Source organism: Acipenser ruthenus, chromosome 21, assembly GCF_902713425.1.
Source record: "Acipenser ruthenus chromosome 21, fAciRut3.2 maternal haplotype, whole genome shotgun sequence".
Classification (NCBI taxonomy): Eukaryota; Metazoa; Chordata; class Actinopteri; order Acipenseriformes; family Acipenseridae; genus Acipenser; species Acipenser ruthenus.
This window is the reverse complement of record NC_081209.1, coordinates 8,723,268-8,740,991: the sequence shown is the minus strand read 5'-3', so window position 1 is coordinate 8,740,991 and position 17,724 is coordinate 8,723,268. Positions and strand designations below refer to the sequence as shown.

The window sequence follows — 17,724 nt, the reverse complement described above, 5'->3', positions numbered from 1 at the left end:
TTTTTTTTACTGTCGGCCAATAGAATTAAACATACACAAAACACAGACTCAGAAATGTTCCCTTTACTTTAACTACACTTTCAAGCATGAATACATTTCTATAATACCACCCCTTCCCTTAGCAGCTGATTCATTCTATGATTAAAGTGCAAATTGTAGGCTTGTCAAAGAGACAAATCTAAATCAATACAATTGTTTTCAGCCATAAACCGAGTCTCTCTATCTGGCCTCTACTCTATGTATGATTCAGTTTAAAAAAGCCTTGCGCTGTATTGCAATGGGAATCTCGTGTCTTATCCTCAGGCTCCCTGCAGTCGCTCCCTGGTTTTCAGACTTACTCGCTCTCCTTTCTCTCCTTTCGGCCCCTGTGGTCCCGGGAGTCCGGCTGATCCAGGTAACCCCTAAGCAAGAACACAGCAACATGGTTACAGAGAGAGAGCAGCCTGCATAGTACAGCCCTCAGAGGCACGGTTACAGAGAGAGCAGCCTGCACAGTACAGCCCTCAGCAGCACGGTTACAGAGAGCAGCCTGCACAGTACAGCCCTCAGCAGCACGGTTACACAGAGAGCAGCCTGCACAGTACAGCCCTCAGAGGCACGGTTACAGAGAGCAGCCTGCACAGTACAGCTCTCAGCAGCACGGTTACAGAGAGCAACCTGCACAGTACAGCCCTCAGCGGCACGGTTACAGAGAGCAACCTGCACAGTACAGCCCTCAGCAGCACGGTTACAGAGAGAGGAACCTGCACAGTACAACCCTCAGCAGCACGGTTACAGAGAGCAACCTGCACAGTACAGCCCTCAGCAGCACGGTTACAGAGAGCATCCTGCGTAGTACTGCTTGTTACGCCTGCACAGCCTGCACAGTAATGTTTGTTAGGTTTTTTTTTTGTATTTCTAAATGACTTCCTGTGTTACAGTAAATAGGGTCCGACCTGCCCAAAGGAAACTATGTGGAGGTCAGGTGGAGTCCAGTTACCTGTTTCAATAATTATCATTATCAAACCCCCCTTGCTGTACCCTCATACCTTCCTCCCCTACACTCACATTCAGTCCTGGGGATCCAGGAGGCCCCATGGGTCCCTGGGGGCCAGCAGGTCCTGAAAAAATAGGGACAGAGGAGATCAGATTAATTACATGCATTGTCTACTCTGGGATTCAGACACTAAGACACAGCCATAACAAGACACACGACAGACTAATGGAAATGTATAGCCTGCAGGGGGGGCTGGCTGTACAAATTGACTGACCTGTGGGTCCCTGCGCTCCGGGCGGTCCCTCTGGTCCTCGGACGTCAGCCCCTCGAGAATTGAGGAAGGTGTTAGACAGCAGGGGGTCTTCGGTCTCACCTGGGGAGAGAGGGAGGGGGATTTAGGGTCTGAACTCCAACAAATTGGAAACAGCATGGATGGCAGAGTCTGGTTGTCTGGTTTGTTGCTACCTGTGCCAAAGCAATTAGAGGACTACATATCTACATTAAAACAACACACTTATCTACCACTGATGTTATTATGGCAGTAAAACAGTTTTGTTTGCTGTTCTGCTTTGCTACCACCAGATGGCAGTGTACACTAAGGAAAGACCTCTTTGCTTCCAGTTAAAGCTATGGTGGGGTGCCAACCACCAGTATAGAAGCTCCCTCCTCCCCCTCATACCAAGTCTATAAAAACAGAGTGTGTTGCAATGCGCTTGGCTAACTGGCATATATCTGTGCCACCCGCAGTCGAAGCCCAGGGGGAGAGCCAGACCCCTGCCTGCACAGCTAATTTTGGTAAACTCTCAAATTGTTTTACTCGCCCGCTACCTTTTGTCTGGAACAGAACCCCCGACCAAGCTTTGAGCCTCACTAGACACAACAGCGTTTAAATCTCTGTGCTGAAGCCGTCACCTCCTGACAGCTCAGCTTTTAGTTAGTGCTGCCTGGCTGTATTGCCTGAAGCACACAAGGCTTTCTGCTCATGATTGAGTGCTTAGAGTTCAAAGAATTGAAAGAATTATAGAACAAACAGCGCACATGCAGTACAAAAGTATTTCCCCTTACTATTTTATATGGTGTACAATCACTGAGTGCTATATCTGGCTTTACCCTTGCTTGTCTGGAGGTAAGATTTACTGGGATTCTTTTGTTAGATCTATGGGCCATATCCTCAAAGCGTTTGCTTCTTTTGTAACTCCTGTTCTTTGAATGAGGTAAAACGTCTGTTAATTTTACAAAACCAGAACCAAACAGCTAGGTAATATAATCCAAGTTCCGGGAGCACTTGTTTCTCGTTTTGTAACATTAACATGATTTTTTCTCATGTTATTAAAGAACAGAGGCAACCCTTATTATGTTCCTCTTGTTTGTCAGTTTTCCTCACCGTGGTTGCGATGGTAGCCCAACTCTGGGATCGTGGCGCTGGCTGGTCCTGGGGGTCCTGGGGGTCCGGGGGGCCCGGGTTGACCCCTCTCTCCCTTGAGACCTTGGGGTCCGGTGGGTCCTTCAGGCCCTGTGTGGGAGACACCTACAGGTCAGGACACCCGTGTGGAAGGTTACATTATTAGATATATGTAAGATGCTACTGTAGATCAGCCAGGTGTCTTTATATTAGTAAGAACCAGCACCACTCTAGTGAGTTTAAAAAAAAGTCATCAGGGTGACTGACACAGAAAATGATACACAAACCAAAAATTTAAACCAGAAGGAGAATAGTTAAGATAACTCTAATATTTCATCTCTGATTGTATTTCATATGAATTTGACATGGATTCAACTGGGAAATTGTGTGTACATTCATACATAATTACATTTGAATTACCACTAAAATAACAGCATATTTAAAGTCCATTAGCTAATTACTTAATAATAATAATTAAAAAAAGAACACACACAGAGCAGCAGATTTAAGCCAGATTGTTAGTGCGGAACTTTCTAAATTCTCATTAGTGTTAATGTGCAGCCTTTCCACTGCCTGGCCCCGGATGCTCTAATGAAGATAAACTGAGCTGATTCAGCGAGCTGCAGGAATTCACAAGTTCACACTCCCTGTGCAACAAGCTGGTTATTCCTGGAGCTTATCAGAGCAGGGCAGTCTGAGGAGCAGGCCTGCTCATTCCCACAGGCCCCCTCCTCACATGACCTGGCTGGGACAGTAAAGCCACATTCTGAACACCATTATCAAAGGGTCAAAATCCAACCTTTTCAAAAGCTGGGCTACAAATAGGTTACAAATCCTTTAAACTTAAGTCTGGAAAGCGTCTCTGACCTGCTGGTCCACTCATCCCTCTTGACCCCGGAGCCCCTATGGGCCCCCGCAACCCTGTCTCTCCTTTGGGGCCGCTGTGGCCCGGTGGCCCTCTGGAACCTGGAAGCCCTGCAAGGAGGAAAGCAATAATGAGATACATAGAACCGCAACACGGGTGCAACGGACTTCAAAGAACCGCTCAGCAGAGGCTGAACACTGAGGCTGTTTCAAACAGGTAATTACTTCTCAGTCTTCATGGTGCCACTCTCATTTATAGAGAATAAAGTCAAGTTGACAGAAGTTTGATGCCTTCATCAGTGTAATTTTGTACAGTTACAAGAATTGATTTGGCCAACCTGTCATAAGCAACACTTAGATTGTTTTTTTACAGCCACTGGGAATCACCCTGTATAGCATCAATCACTGGCCCCAATTAATAAGTGGTTGATGCAACCCCAGCTAGATACCCTGGTACTGTAAAATTCTCTAAAAAACAGCTGTGGCATTATCCAGACTAGGTTTATGTTGCTAAAATAAATACCTAAGCAAATTACACTGATGAAGGCACTGGCTGAAACATTTAACAACATTAAAAACTACAGCATGCTTTTCAAACACAGCACAGCAAGAATTCCCTTTTCAAAATACAGAAACATCGGGGGCTTGTCGAGAGATACGGGGATACGGGCACAACTGTGAGATGTGCGACTTAAAACAGGGAGAGGGGGCTCCCGAGTGGCACATCCAGTAAAAGGTGCTCCGCGTGGAGTGCAGGATGCGCCCTATAGCCTGGAGATCACAGGTTCAAATCCAGGCTATGTCATTGCTGACCGTGACCGGGGGTTCCTAGGGGGCGGTTTACAATTGGCCAAGCGCCACCCGGGTAGAGAGGGATTAGGTCGGCAGGGGAATCCACGGTTCACCGTGCACCAGCGACCCCTGTAGCTGATAGGGCGCCTGCGGGTCTGCAGTGGAGCCATTCAGATCTGTGTTGTCATCTGGCACTATAGGTCTGGTGGCTTTGCTGAGGATCCGCAGTGCGAAAAATGATGGATTGGCAGGAACATAGGGAGTCACCGGGGAGTTTCGCAAGTGTGTGCTACAGATGGCAGGTGCTTTTCATTTGTTGTCCATCCCCTGAGTAACACGTCGCCATGGTTTTGTAAAAATAAATCCAAAAATGCATTCTGCTTTATTTTCTTAGCTAAGAAATGATGTTAATTGAACTTTGCAGTCGTTACAGTATTTGACCTGAAACCAGCACAGCATGGGAGTTATATGATCTGTGCATGTAATAAGCAACAGACTCTCAATGCTTGCTACTCTATTACAGATTAGAGGGATGAGGAATATATGTAACAACAAATACACAGTGCTAGAAAACCATCTTACAGTCTCTTTAGTTTGCTAGAGAACTATTTACACAAAGGGGTTCTTTAACACCATACATATTCCATTAAGATATTTTTCTATGTGAATAGTAAAAGTTTCACTACAGTAAATTTGCATGTTTTTCCCATGTGTTTCTCATGTTTCCACTATTACCACAGTTTACCAAGGTTTGTCATGTTTTTTTTTATTATGCTGTACCGTACCTTAATCAAATTGTATACTGCATCTGGGAAAGGTTTTTTGCAAACTGCTCTAGCTGTCTCAGGTTTGATGGGTGCCTTCTCCAGACTGCAAGTTTCAGCTCTTTCCATAGATGTTCGATAGGATTCAGATCAGGAGTCATAGAAGGCCACTTCAGAATAGTCCAATGTTTTGTTCTTATCCATTCTTGGGTGCTTTTAGCTGTGTGTTTTGGGTCATTATCCTGTTGGAGGACCCATGACCTGCGACTGAGACAGAGCTTTCTGACACTGGGCGGTACGTTTCGCTCCAGAATGCCTTGATAGTCTTGAGATTTCATTGTGCCCTGCACAGATTCAAGGCACCCTGTGCCAGGCGCAGCAAAGCAGCCCCAAAACATAACCGAGCCTCCTCCATGTTTCACTGTAGGTATGGTGTTCTTTTCTTTGAAAGCTTCATTTTTTCGTCTGTGAACATAGAGCTGATGTGATTTGCCAAAAAGCTCCAGTTTTGACTCATCTGTCCAAAGGACATTCTCCCAGAAGGATTGTGGCTTGTCAATATGCATTTTAGCAAATTCCAGTCTGGCTTTTTTATGTTTTTCTGTCAAAAGTGGAGTCCTCCTGGGTCTTCTTCCATGGAGCCCACTTTCGCTCAAAAAGCGACGGATGGTGCGATCAGAAACTGACGTACCTTCACCTTGGAGTTCAGCTTGTATCTCTTTGGCAGTTATCCTTGGTTCTTTTTCTACCATTCGCACTATCCTTCTGTTCAATCTGGGGTCGATTTTCCTCTTGCGGCCGCGCCCAGGGAGGTTGGCTACAGTTCCATGGACCTTAAACTTCTTAATAATATTTGCAACTGTTGTCACAGGAACATCAAGCTGCTTGGAGATGGTCTTGTAGCCTTTACCTTTACCATGCTTGTCTATTATGTTCTTTCTGATCTCATCAGACAACTCTCTCCTTTGCTTTCTTTGGTCCATGATCAGTGTGGTGCACACAATGATACCAAACAGCACAGTGACTACTTTTCTCCATTTAAATAGGCGGAATGACTGATTACAAGATTGGAGACATGTGTGATACTAATTAAAGAAACGAATTAGTTTGAAATATCACTATAATGCAATTATTTATTATCTTTTCTAAGGGGTACCAACAAATGTGTCCAGGCCATTTTAGAATATCTTTGTAGAATAAGCAATAATTAATCTCTTTTCACAGCTTCTTTGCTTTATTCTATGACATACCAAAGGCATGCAAGTATACATGATAAAATAGCTTTTAATTTCATCACTTTTCAGGAGGAATGAAGCATTATTTCAATGAGCTTTAAGGGTACCAACAAATTTGAGCACGTCTGTATATTTACTTTTAAAGTGACATGCTGGGGCATTTTGAGGTATCATTTTGAGTTTCAGTTTCTAGAGCTACAGGATCCAGTACAAGATTCCCAGTATGAAAACCAGTTCAAGATCTACATACCATCTCTCCCAAGACGTCCTTCCTGGCCTTTTTCTCCCTGAGGACCTTTAATACAAAAAAATTTGTTTAGAAATGTAGAAACAATTTTAATTGGACACTCTTACCCACAGTTGAAATTCCTTCCAAAAATGATTTTCAAAAATGACTTTCTTTCGTGTGTTCAAGCTGGATTGCACAGACATGCCAAGTGGGTTCTAACAACATTCAGAATGGAGGGAAACAACAAATGTAAATTCACTTGAATGCATTTATAAAGCACTGAAAAACAATCTAATAAAAAATCCATTCATTTTAAAAAAATGACTGCAAAAGGAATGCATTATGAATCAAAACCATGATTTCTGTGGGCGTGTATCGTTGTTCAATTGTTGTAAATAAATAAACCTTGAAATACATAGAGAAAAATAATTACAATGTAATATTTGACCAACAGGACTTTGAATGATTACAAGCATCACAATGTGGCAGAGGTTGCTATAAGCCAACAACGTGTGAAAAGTAGAGTACACTGCATTGGATAAAGTACAGGAAGATGTAAATCTGCCCATCCATAGTAATAAATGTTCCTCAGGAAGAGACTAGCTGTTTCCTGGAGACTTCTTCAGTCCGACAGGACAAACTTCCTCCCTGAAGGTTGTCAAGATAAAGCTGTTTATCTCGTAGAAGACAAGAATAGAATCCCTGGCACTCGGGCCAGCCGTTTCCATGGTAATCTTTACTGAGAGTTCCAAGCAGGGCCATATAGCTGGCAGTATTTATTACTGCTTGGTATTTACTATTCAACCTGCAAATCTATGTTACACGACAAACCACCAGAGAAAATGAAGGAGTCTTTTGTACTTTACCAGTGTAAAAAGACCAGCTGAATGTATTAAGTTTCTTTTAGTATTGCTAACTTGAGCAGCATGGAGTGTTACTGTAACAAGGAACTCTGGGACAAGTGCTTTCTTCACAAGCTCAGAGCCCATTACTTCATCTCACCTGTAGGGGTCAGCAGTGTGTCACAAAACTCACACTGCCTCGTACCAAAACCACACAGTCCAGTCCTTTTGTAAAACTATTAGCTGAACATTTCAGCTGCTTCATTTCATTGAGTTTATGAAAGTTTCACCTCATTATTTCATGATTGAGTGTTTGAAGTTCCGGATGATTTGTTTTGTTAATAACTTCTCTCAATGCAGTTCCCTCTGGCTGCCTCTTCGGTTTCATACTTTCTTTTTGGCCAGTGTTTTAAAGAGAAAAGAGGGGTCTATAATTTCAGAAAGTTAAAGTCAGTCCTGGAGGGGAAAGCTTTCATGTTGAGAAGCAGCTCTTTATGAAAAACTCTCGAGGCCGTCCCTGCCAGGTAACAGGTCTAGGGGCAGGGAGAATGTGGAAAGGTGCTGAAGTGTGACGGCTTGAGATGAGAAACTCCACATTCTGTCTGTTGCGTCTGGGCTATTGAAAATGTAATTGTTACAATGGATATGTCATCAGTATCAGACCACTGGCAGGTTGCATGCATTCATGTTTTCGCTGTGTTTCAGTGACCCCTATTGGTCAGGCTCCACAATGCGGCCACACGGAGACTAGATGGAAAGACATCTTCAGTCCTCCAGAAGTGATTGGTAAACTTTTGTTGTCATTAGTCTTGTATCAATGACTTGGGATGGCCCACAAACCAGCTTAGGAGGCCTGGATTCAAATCTATCTTACAGCAGAGAACAAGTGAAAGGAGTCTGGCAGTCAATATAAAACAATACAACAAATCAATTAAAACAATCAAGACAAATGGCAGTCAATACAAAACAATACAACAAATCAATTAAAACAATCAAGACAAACGGCAGTCAATACAAAACAATACAACAAATCAATTAAAAAAATCAAGATGAACCAAACCTGGACTAAAAACCTGCCATATTACTGTAAACAGGGCTGTTCTCCAGAATGTTTGAGACTTCCTCACATAATTAGATAATAAGAACACAGAATTTGTGCTGTTGGATATGGAAGCACCTGCCAACCAAGCACCTAATCTCGGCCAGGTATGCTATCTTACCCAACCTTACTGAAACCAACATCCAAAAGGGAGATACAGCTCCTAATAATAAAATCTGCTGTCTGTCACCTGAACCCCAAAGAATGAGCAGCCGTACCTGTTGGCCCCTGGATCCCAGGGACTCCCTGCGCAGGTAGCGCCCCCAGCAGGTTTCCATGGGGGGTGGCGGGGGCGGTGGAGAGAAACAGGACCTACAAAACAGGAACAAAAAGGCAAACAGGTCTTCATAGTGCAATAAAGTGTTTTTTTTTTGTTTTGTTTTGTTTTTTAATGCTTTAACATAATGATAAAAATGGGCAATGCTTTATTTTGCTTTGCAAATGCATTCCTTTAAGAATGATTCGGGTTACCTTGTCTTCCAGCGAGTTCAGTTTATTAGTCAGCTCAGTGATTCGACTGCAGTTCAAACAGCCTGCAACAAAAATAGAAGGAAACTGACAATTCTGATTAGACAAGAGCAGGCTGGGCCGTGCCAAGTTTTCATGGGAGTTAATTAGTCTCACCTGAACTTAATTAGAAAAACCACAGGGGTTACAAGTTCAGGCAAATGTAATGAAGTTAATGGTAAAGCATGTCATTGTTGGAACTGTTCTGCTGTGAGTCTTATTTCCCTCTAGAAAGAATTATACAGACATGCTAACCCCCTAAATACTGAGCTTGCATCAGAATGTGAAACATTGGGCTTGAGAAGAGGCTGTTCAGCTCATCTGATGGAATCTAGCTATGTGTGTGATCTTCCTGCAGCAATTCTCATACAGCTCAGGAGAAGTGAATGTCAGTGGGCGTCCTCCAGTCCCACAGCCAAGCCAATTGCCTCTTTACACCTAGGAACTCAGCAAGCTACCAGGCTCTGGGTGACAAAGGCCAGCCCTGCAGGTGTACACTTGAGCTCATCAGGCTCCAGCCCAGTAGAGTTAGCTGTAGCACAATGAGGAGAAACAGTCCCTGACGGTTTTGCATCCCTAACCCACAGGTGCACCAGTGAAGACTGGTGACATTGCATAGCCAGGACGTGAACCTGCGCTCCCCTGACTGTATGACTCACCCTGCACACCAGGCAGCCATGCTTTTACCAGGGGAGACACTAGGGGACCCAAGCACATTGTTTTTAAGTAACATTTTCTTGAAAGGATGGGTGGGTGTTTGTTTCTATAAAAAGCGACTCGTTATTCATAAAACTCGTATACAGCTTCAGAACAGTAGGGGAACAAAACCTGTACAGATTTTCTTAAACAATTCCCTCAAAACACAGGCTGTCTATTAATTGATTTGAATCTTTTGCGAGAGTACACTGATGTGTTAGGCAACGCTAGTTTCATAAGCTGAATGTACTTCACCTGGAAACCATTTTATGGATTTATTAACTTCTTTTACTTTGTGCCCTCTTGTTCTACTCTCTGTTAAGTTTGAAGTATTGACTTGGGTTATCTATACAGCGTTTATGACTTTAGAAACTTCAATTAAATCTCCTCTAACCCAGATTTCTTCAAGGCTGAAGCGATGGGGCCCTTCACCAGCATTCCGTCATGGTAGACTACAGGAACAAAAGGCTTTTGTTGACAGAATAAAATATACTGGCATTTTAGTCTAACTGTCATTGGTTGAAATAACGTGCCCTTTTTTTTTTACAAAAGACTACTTTTTAAAAATCTGTTTTGACAACTGAGATATTGATTAAACTATTCTGCACGTTTGTCGTCTTCTTTAACAGTAGTTGCCCTTTGTTCCTAAATCATTCTGCAATAAAAGCCTTTTCAATACGACCTCTATTTAAATATTTCCAGATCATGGGGGCGTATTTCTTGGTCTGTTGACTGCAAACCCATTACTTCCACACAACTTAACCACGACCTCTTGTGTCGGAATGAGACTTTCCTTTTAAAGCTGTGATATAAACCTGCCACCAGCATGTCTTTCTATTGCACTGTGCCTCCTCCCCCCACACTAACACACATATTTCTAACCTTCATTGGTGACCCTGGTAACAACACACTTGGTCTAAAGCTTCAGTGTTTAAACATGCCTCACTCTCAAAGTGGGGCAAAGAGATTGGATGTTGGAGTTGGCATTGGTGTTAATGGTGGGATCGTTTTTGCATTCAAAGTGGATTCACATGCTTGTTTAGGCATTCAAAATGCATGCCAGGAAGCAAAAATATACACTAGAATTTAGAAACAAAAGAATTCATCAACTGTGGGTATCTGGAAATAAGGATCCACTTTGGATCCAAACTTGTAAAGTGAATGCTTGAAAAATATTCCATTTCGATTTACAACCAGAAATGAGTTTACAAAGACTGCAGAAGGAATGCATTATGAATGCAAACAAAAGTTTCATGCCAATGATGTCTAAAAATGGATAAGGGCTTGTGTATGGGGCTATTTTGGAAAGCAGTAGAATTGAAAGAAAAAAGCTCTATCACAAATCTATTTACAATGCTTTCATGTGGTCTTTATCATTGGTACTACCACAACTTAACATGCTGGTGTAGAGACGTAAAAACATCTGAGCCCTTAAGTCTTGCGTTTGAACTGATCTCAGATTTGGGGGCACTTATAATCCGACATAGACCCATGGGCTTATATGTGAAACTAATGGATTTTCTCAAAAAGCTGCACGTATGCCTATGTGTGCAATTATACAATGCTGCAGGTAAAAAGGTTGAAGAAAACACATGTATAGCATTACAATTCTGTAATTCAAAAACTAATGGTGACCCTAACATATAAGTTCAAACATATATATATTGATACTCTCTGCATATAGTGGTCTGCTTTAAATACATTTTAAAAAGAATCAAGTATCCTGAGCATGTCATTTGAAAGCTCTTTGTGTGTGAGAGTATGAGTCAGTGTGTGTTGGGGTTTGCGTGCAGCACCTTGTAAAGTACTCAGAATCAGACAGAAGCAGCCAACAGGGACTCAGACAGACTGCTTGAGGAGTCACAGAGGTCAAGGCTGCTCCCCAAAGCTCTGGGGTCTGCAGGGTTTCCTGCCCCCCTCCGAGACCAGGATCCCAGGGAGCGAGAGACATATTTCAGGCATGCTCTGGTTTTTAAAGAAAATTATAACTGAAACAGCTAAAATATAGGGTTTTTTGTATTTTACTGTTTATTTCTGAAGATACTGTTAATCCATAGCACCTCAAAGTATAGAACATAAGAACATAAGAAAATGTACTAAAGAGAGGAGGCCATTCAGCCCATCTAAGCTCGTCTGGTTCTCTAAGCTCGTTCATATTGTGCATCTTTACATTTATAACATATTAATCCTGTAAGCACTTTTTTTTTTTCTAAAGCGATATTAAGTGGGATGGAAATCAGTTAACTGATAACTGTGTTTGACTTTAAGAAGGTTGGACTGTGAGCAGGACAGATGCATTGAGGTGGTGGGGAAACGGAACACCAAGCATGACAGCTCTGAACGCAACCTAAAAACAAAATCAGTGACGTCACTGAGGAAGGGTCACTGGAGGTCAGGAAGCACAGAGGGAAAGGGCGGTGGAAGGTGAGAGACAGCACTGGATGCTGGAGCTGTCTGTCAGTCCACAGAAAAGACTGAGCGGTGGCAACAGATTCTTACTTGATAGATATTCTCTAGTCCGAGCCAGCGGCCTACGTAGGAGAGCTTGCTGCCTCGCTCCATCTTCCAGATGATTCACTGATTCTGGAAGAAATACAGAAAAACTATGTTTGTAGATTAACTGTGTTACTTGGCCTGGACTATATGAATACATGTTCCAGCATTACATACACATTTCCTGCTTAAAAGCCCACCTGTCAGACTGTCTCATCCGCTTGATCAATCTTTTCTCGCCAACACCTGCCATCTTTTGTAATGAAAGCATTTACTCTGAGGAGATTGGAGTTAATATACAGTTTACAAAGGTCTGCCATAAATTCCAAAACACTCAATCATAAATTCTGAGGTAAAGAAACTAAGATGTACATTTCAGAACTGATCCTAGCTCAACAAAGAACCCAGGTGTAGCAGAGCAGGAGAGCCCTGCATGTAAATAATGGGGCAGGGCTTTCTAAAAATGTATTATTTTGGGGTTGTATTGCTATGATTTGTTGCATTTAAACGTATAGTTTGGGATTTAAGAACGGGTGATGTTTTGTTACTGTTTGGCAGCGTGAATGGGGTTAAAGTCCCATCCCTTTAAACGCGTGCAGAATGTGGCCGTCTCTGGATTGATTCATTTCTTGCTAATTCAGAGATGGTCACGTGTGTAAAAGCACAGCAGCCGCTCGTAGCGGGGTGGGTGTTCACAGAAGAGGATCTGAGAGAGCGAGAGAGAAAATAGAATTGCTACGCGTGCTGGAAGGACCAGTGCGGTACGTGTTGTGGGTGGAGGTATTGTGTGTACCAGATTTGTTTTTGTTTAAACTTTTATTTTGCTCTGTGAGCAGTGTTTTTTTGTATCTCCTTTTTATTTTTGTTGAATGAAACACCAGCACTTCAACCAGCAGTACTTGAGGGCCAGTGTCCACTTCCTGGTCTGGGGACGTCACCACAAGGCCGACCTGTCACACCAGGTTATCAGGCATTAGCCAAAAAGCTGGTCTGCTTGACATTTTAAAAGTGAAAATACAGGAAATAGGGCTGGAAATATTAAACAGGCCTACTGTATTACCGACAGCCATCAGGACTATGGCAGTTAAACTTGAATCATTTGTACAAAGGGGACAGCTCATTATACTAATCAACCACAAGAGGGTGTTCTTGAGTACATTAGTCAACAACAGTCTCTAATGACCCTCTTATTCAGTCAAAGTGTGTCCATACAGCTTTACACAGCAGTGAACCATCAGCCATTTTGTGCCTGAAATTGAAGACGAGTCCCCTGAGGCTGAAAGGCCCTGGGACAGTTCTGCTCTGAATGCTTACAATAAAGAGCCAGAAGCAACATCACCAGCTGTACCAGCTATAGACTATAGAGTGGTGGGTTAGGGTCAGGTAACTGAGAGGGTGGGTGAGGGAGGGGGAGAGGTAGGGGGAAAATATATATAGAGTATCACTGCAACTCTCTGAGAAACTCAAAATGAAACTATTTGTGATTGGCAAGTCACATAGAAAAACAATAAAGGAGCACAGAAATGAGCTACTGAAAGTAAAATAGTTTAGCCCTTGCTAGAAGTCCTGGAGAGAAAGGGTTAACTTCCTGGTACAATAACTATTACAGTAATAAAAGAAAGCTTCAACTGGACTGTGCTGATGCCAACAAACTGCCATTGAACTGAGCTGAGTAGGGGGCAACGGGAAGTCAAGGTAGCTCATAAAAGTTTGGCCTGTAGAGCTGAGGCACACACACACACACGCACACACACACACACACCATTCAATAACAATTTGCTTGGATTCAGCTTCATGCGATAAACTAAGTGCCTGTGGATCAGATACAGTTGCTTTATTTAAAGTTAATTGGGCTCACATTCTTATTATGCAATGCCATGCTAAACAATATTTGAGACTGTTTTACACACAGGACCCAATATCCACAAAGCTTTAACTAATAAATCTAAGTTGTTATTGTCTTCTTTAACAACAGCATATGAATATTGATTCGAACTTGATTTTAGTCACAAAACATTCTTTAACTAGCTGAGGAGTTTAAGGAGTGCTGAGGTTTTTAAAGCCTCTTATTATTAGCAGCTGTGTATGAAGCCCCCTGTAAAGGGGACATAGTGGAGGTGGTTGTACATACAGTATGTCACACTTCACAGATTCCTCCGTATATCTGGAGAGCCACTTATCCAATTAACATTATTTAACATAAATTATTGATCATATCGGTGTCTGTCCGAACATCCATCTGTCTCTATGTCACACTGACATTTTGTGCATGTATCTGGATAATCACTTATCAGATTGTCATGAAACCTGGTTATTATTATTCTATACTATTCTGTACATACTGTTGTTATGTCATGATTATCAACTTTTTCATCATATTGATACACTGTAGCTCTAATTTGGAATGCATGTTACTGACATACTTGTCAGCATTGACAACATTATCCCTGGCTTCCCTTTTTTGTTGTAGATCTTTTGGTTCTTTGGTTGTATTTTTTTGCTTGAATTTGAAACAATGCAATAAATGCAATAATAAGACAATGCTGCTATCGGCTGCTTGCAGCTATACCTGTGTCTCAGCTCAGAGTAAGTGGCGTAGTCGAAATCCTGCTGTTTACATTTTGTCTGTTGTATTGAACGATTTACAAAGATGTATCACTTGATTTTCTACTTGCTGAGAGAAAGAGGATGAGTTGTACTTCAGGCACAACTGTGAAAACCTTTAATTATCAACGACGAGAAGGAAATGGTAATGATCACTATTCTCCGCTTCAGCACGGAACAATTCATTGGTAAGTTTTCATGCATTTCCCATGCATGAAATATGTGGCTTACAAATATTCGAAGAGAGAAATTCACTAAACACGCCAAAGTTTGCAGTCGGCATTTTGTTAGCAAAGACCTAACTGAACCAACACCAGGAGGCTGTTGGAGGCTGCATCAAGGCTCTGTTCCAGTTCTGTTTGACTGGAATCAGTACTCCTTGCCGGCCCAAAGGCTCAGTGTGTGGGACCGAAGAGAAAAGCCAGTACAGGGTCCAGAAGAAGAAATGGACTGTACTTCTGCAGTGCAGTGTCACGGTTATTGTTCGAAGTCTGAGCCATCAGCCCTTGATTTGTCCATTTCTAAAAACGAGGAGTTGTCAAATGAGATCAAGGTTTTAAAGCTTAAGCTAGAAGAGATAGCCCGGAGTCAAAGTTTTGGTCTCCAAAGTTTTGCAAGCTTTGCATCTGATTCTACACAAGGTTAGTATTATTCACTTAATTTAGAGTTTATACGTTTATAAAATGTACTGCATGGTCTTGATCAAGTATGTTTATATACACACATTTGTGTACCGTTAGCTATTTAAATTCATAGCATACAAATATGTACAAATGCTCACAGTAGAATTGTTTTAATGATAATGTCAATTTTGTATTCATTGTTATTCTTATATACAAAACAGATTTGCAAACTACAAGAACTGGAACTCTGAACTTTACACCCTACTATTAAACTGTGCGGCTTCTCATTCTTCAAGGATTTAAAACAGTGAGTCCTTATCCTGATTTCTGCTGTCACCTTGTCTTTGTGTGACACTAACAGAAAAAGGAATTCAATGAGTTTGGAGAGTACTTTTATAATAATAATAATAATCTTTATTTTATATAGTGCAATTTATGTAGCACATCTCAATGCTCTTTACAATATAAAACACAACACACTCGTACATAATCACAGCAGACTTTGCATATTAAAAATGCAGCACACATACAAGTTCAACAAATGCCTAATTAAGTAGCCTGGAATGCCAATTCAAAAAAAAAAAAAAAATGCCAGCATTTTCAGAGTCTTTGCTCGTCTGTGGGAGAGTGTTAAATGGCCTGCAGATCGCCAGCTTAGTTATGCACCACATAAAAGTAGACAGATGATAAGTAACACATGCTTACTTTTAAAATTCTGTCGAGCAATGTTGAGTTAAAAAATAAAATTAAAAAGAAAGAAATGAAAATAAATACATCGACAAATGTAATAACTCCCCTTCCTAGTCACAGAGGGAGCTGGAGGTAAAACTTGAACCCTTTTTCTAACTTACGTGATGGAGCTTTTCATGAGGCTTTTGCAATCCTGTGCTCGTCGTGTATTGTTAACATCGGAAGGTCTTGAAGGTATCTCATGTAAAGAGGTCCATTATAATATTTGATTATAAATTTAAACTCGATAATTAAAGATAGAAAGATTGAACAGAAGCTGCTTTACCGGTATAGCTAAATGCGGAAGTATGACAAGTAGCCTATTGCAGCTACTTCCTGGTACGAAATCACTTCCTGTTCTGTCGAGCAGTTTCGCGCCAGTGCTCTCTAGCTGAGATCCTGTGAGCTGCCACACAGGAAGTGATTACATCCCAGGAAGAAATTCACACGCACACATACCTTTTCATGATCTGGAACTAATAAGGCACACTCAGAATCTGAAGGTTTAGGATTAACAAAGTGCAGAGGAGATGAGTTGTACTGTAGCAGCATGAAAGGAGTCTCTGTTTTAGTTTTATATTTTATGGAAATGCTTCCAAACCACAAGTCATGTTATTTTGTTGTTAGCTTTCTTGCAGTGGTGGGTAAGCTATCCGTGTAACACACTCCCCCCGCCTCCCTCCTCCTCACTCTGTCTCCATGAATCGTTTTCTCGCCTGCTTTTCAATGGAATGCTGTTTTCCATCTAAAGAGGACTGTTTGTCCTGAACCATAATTTAGCAATAAAATATCCGCCGCTACTTCATTAAGCACAGTTTGTACAGATTGATGGGAGTTTGCATTAGTTATAGTGGTTTGGTTTTTATATTTAACCCACAATGTCGCACTGGTAACCTATGTAATTGGAACAAACATTTATTTGTGAATAGAATTCCTGACAGGCACCATGGTTTGCCCGTAGGGCTGTTGTCTTTAAAAAAAAAAAATGCTACCCGTCAACTAAATGCTAATGTTAAATATACAATATGATTGACATCAGTAGCTTGACTCCGTATGCTAGTTAGTAGCTTGACTCAAGTTCTTGCTTTCTTTCTCCCTCTTTCTACTCTACATATTATACTCAACTTGTTATTTCCCCAGTAAGTTCCAATTGCCCAAATCGAAAGCCTGCATTGCTTCCAGTGTGTGAGTATTTCTGTGACTGCATGTGGGGTAAAGGGAGCCTGGATCTGGCTTTACAGCTGGGCTTTCTGGCTTAAGCACTTGCCAATGCAACTGGGATTGGATTTTAACCAAGGGCTTTTTTTCTGAGCTCACACCAACTCCTAGACCCCTCATCTAAGCACTAGACCACAAACTCTCAGTATCTCAAATCCAACCACTGGGTCACTGCTTCCCTCCCAGTCCCTTGGCTCTAACCACTAGGCTACACTGCTTCCTTCTCAGTCCCCTAGTTCCAACCAATAGGCCATAGTTTCCTCTCAGTCCTTCACTAGCCACATTTCTTCCGTCCCAGACCCTCAGTTCAAACCACTTCACTCAGCTCTATCCACTAGACCACACCTCTCCCATCTCCCCAGTCCTCAGCTCTGTCTACTAGACCACACTGCTCCCATCTCCCCAGTCCTCAGCTCTGTCTACTAGACCACACTGCTCCCATCTCCCCAGTCCTCAGCTCTGTCTACTAGACCACACTGCTCCCATCTCCCCAGTCCTCAGCTCTGTCTGCTAGACCACACTGCTCCCATCTCCCCAGTCCTCAGCTCTGTCTACTAGACCAAACTGCTCTCATCTCCCCAGTCCTCAGCTCTGTCTGCTAGACCACACTGCTCCCATCTCCCCAGTCCTCAGCTCTGTCTACTAGACCAC

At 42.2% G+C, this 17,724-nt stretch overlaps 1 protein-coding gene across 2 annotated transcripts in view; it reads right to left on the bottom strand.

Moving 5' to 3' along the window:
- The window catches only part of LOC117428253 (EMI domain-containing protein 1), a 75,511-nt gene that overhangs the window by 10,996 nt on the left and 46,791 nt on the right, over positions 1 to 17,724 (bottom strand). For both annotated transcript variants that reach the window (XM_058994760.1, XM_058994761.1), the window contains exons 4-12: positions 11,906 to 11,989; positions 8,675 to 8,736; positions 8,422 to 8,515; positions 6,284 to 6,328; positions 3,246 to 3,353; positions 2,361 to 2,489; positions 1,251 to 1,349; positions 1,048 to 1,100; positions 339 to 401 (exon numbers count right to left, since the gene is read on the bottom strand). In XM_058994760.1, the coding sequence (XP_058850743.1) occupies positions 339 to 401; positions 1,048 to 1,100; positions 1,251 to 1,349; positions 2,361 to 2,489; positions 3,246 to 3,353; positions 6,284 to 6,328; positions 8,422 to 8,515; positions 8,675 to 8,736; positions 11,906 to 11,989 (737 nt within the window). The remainder of the gene's footprint in view (positions 1 to 338; positions 402 to 1,047; positions 1,101 to 1,250; positions 1,350 to 2,360; positions 2,490 to 3,245; positions 3,354 to 6,283; positions 6,329 to 8,421; positions 8,516 to 8,674; positions 8,737 to 11,905; positions 11,990 to 17,724) is intronic.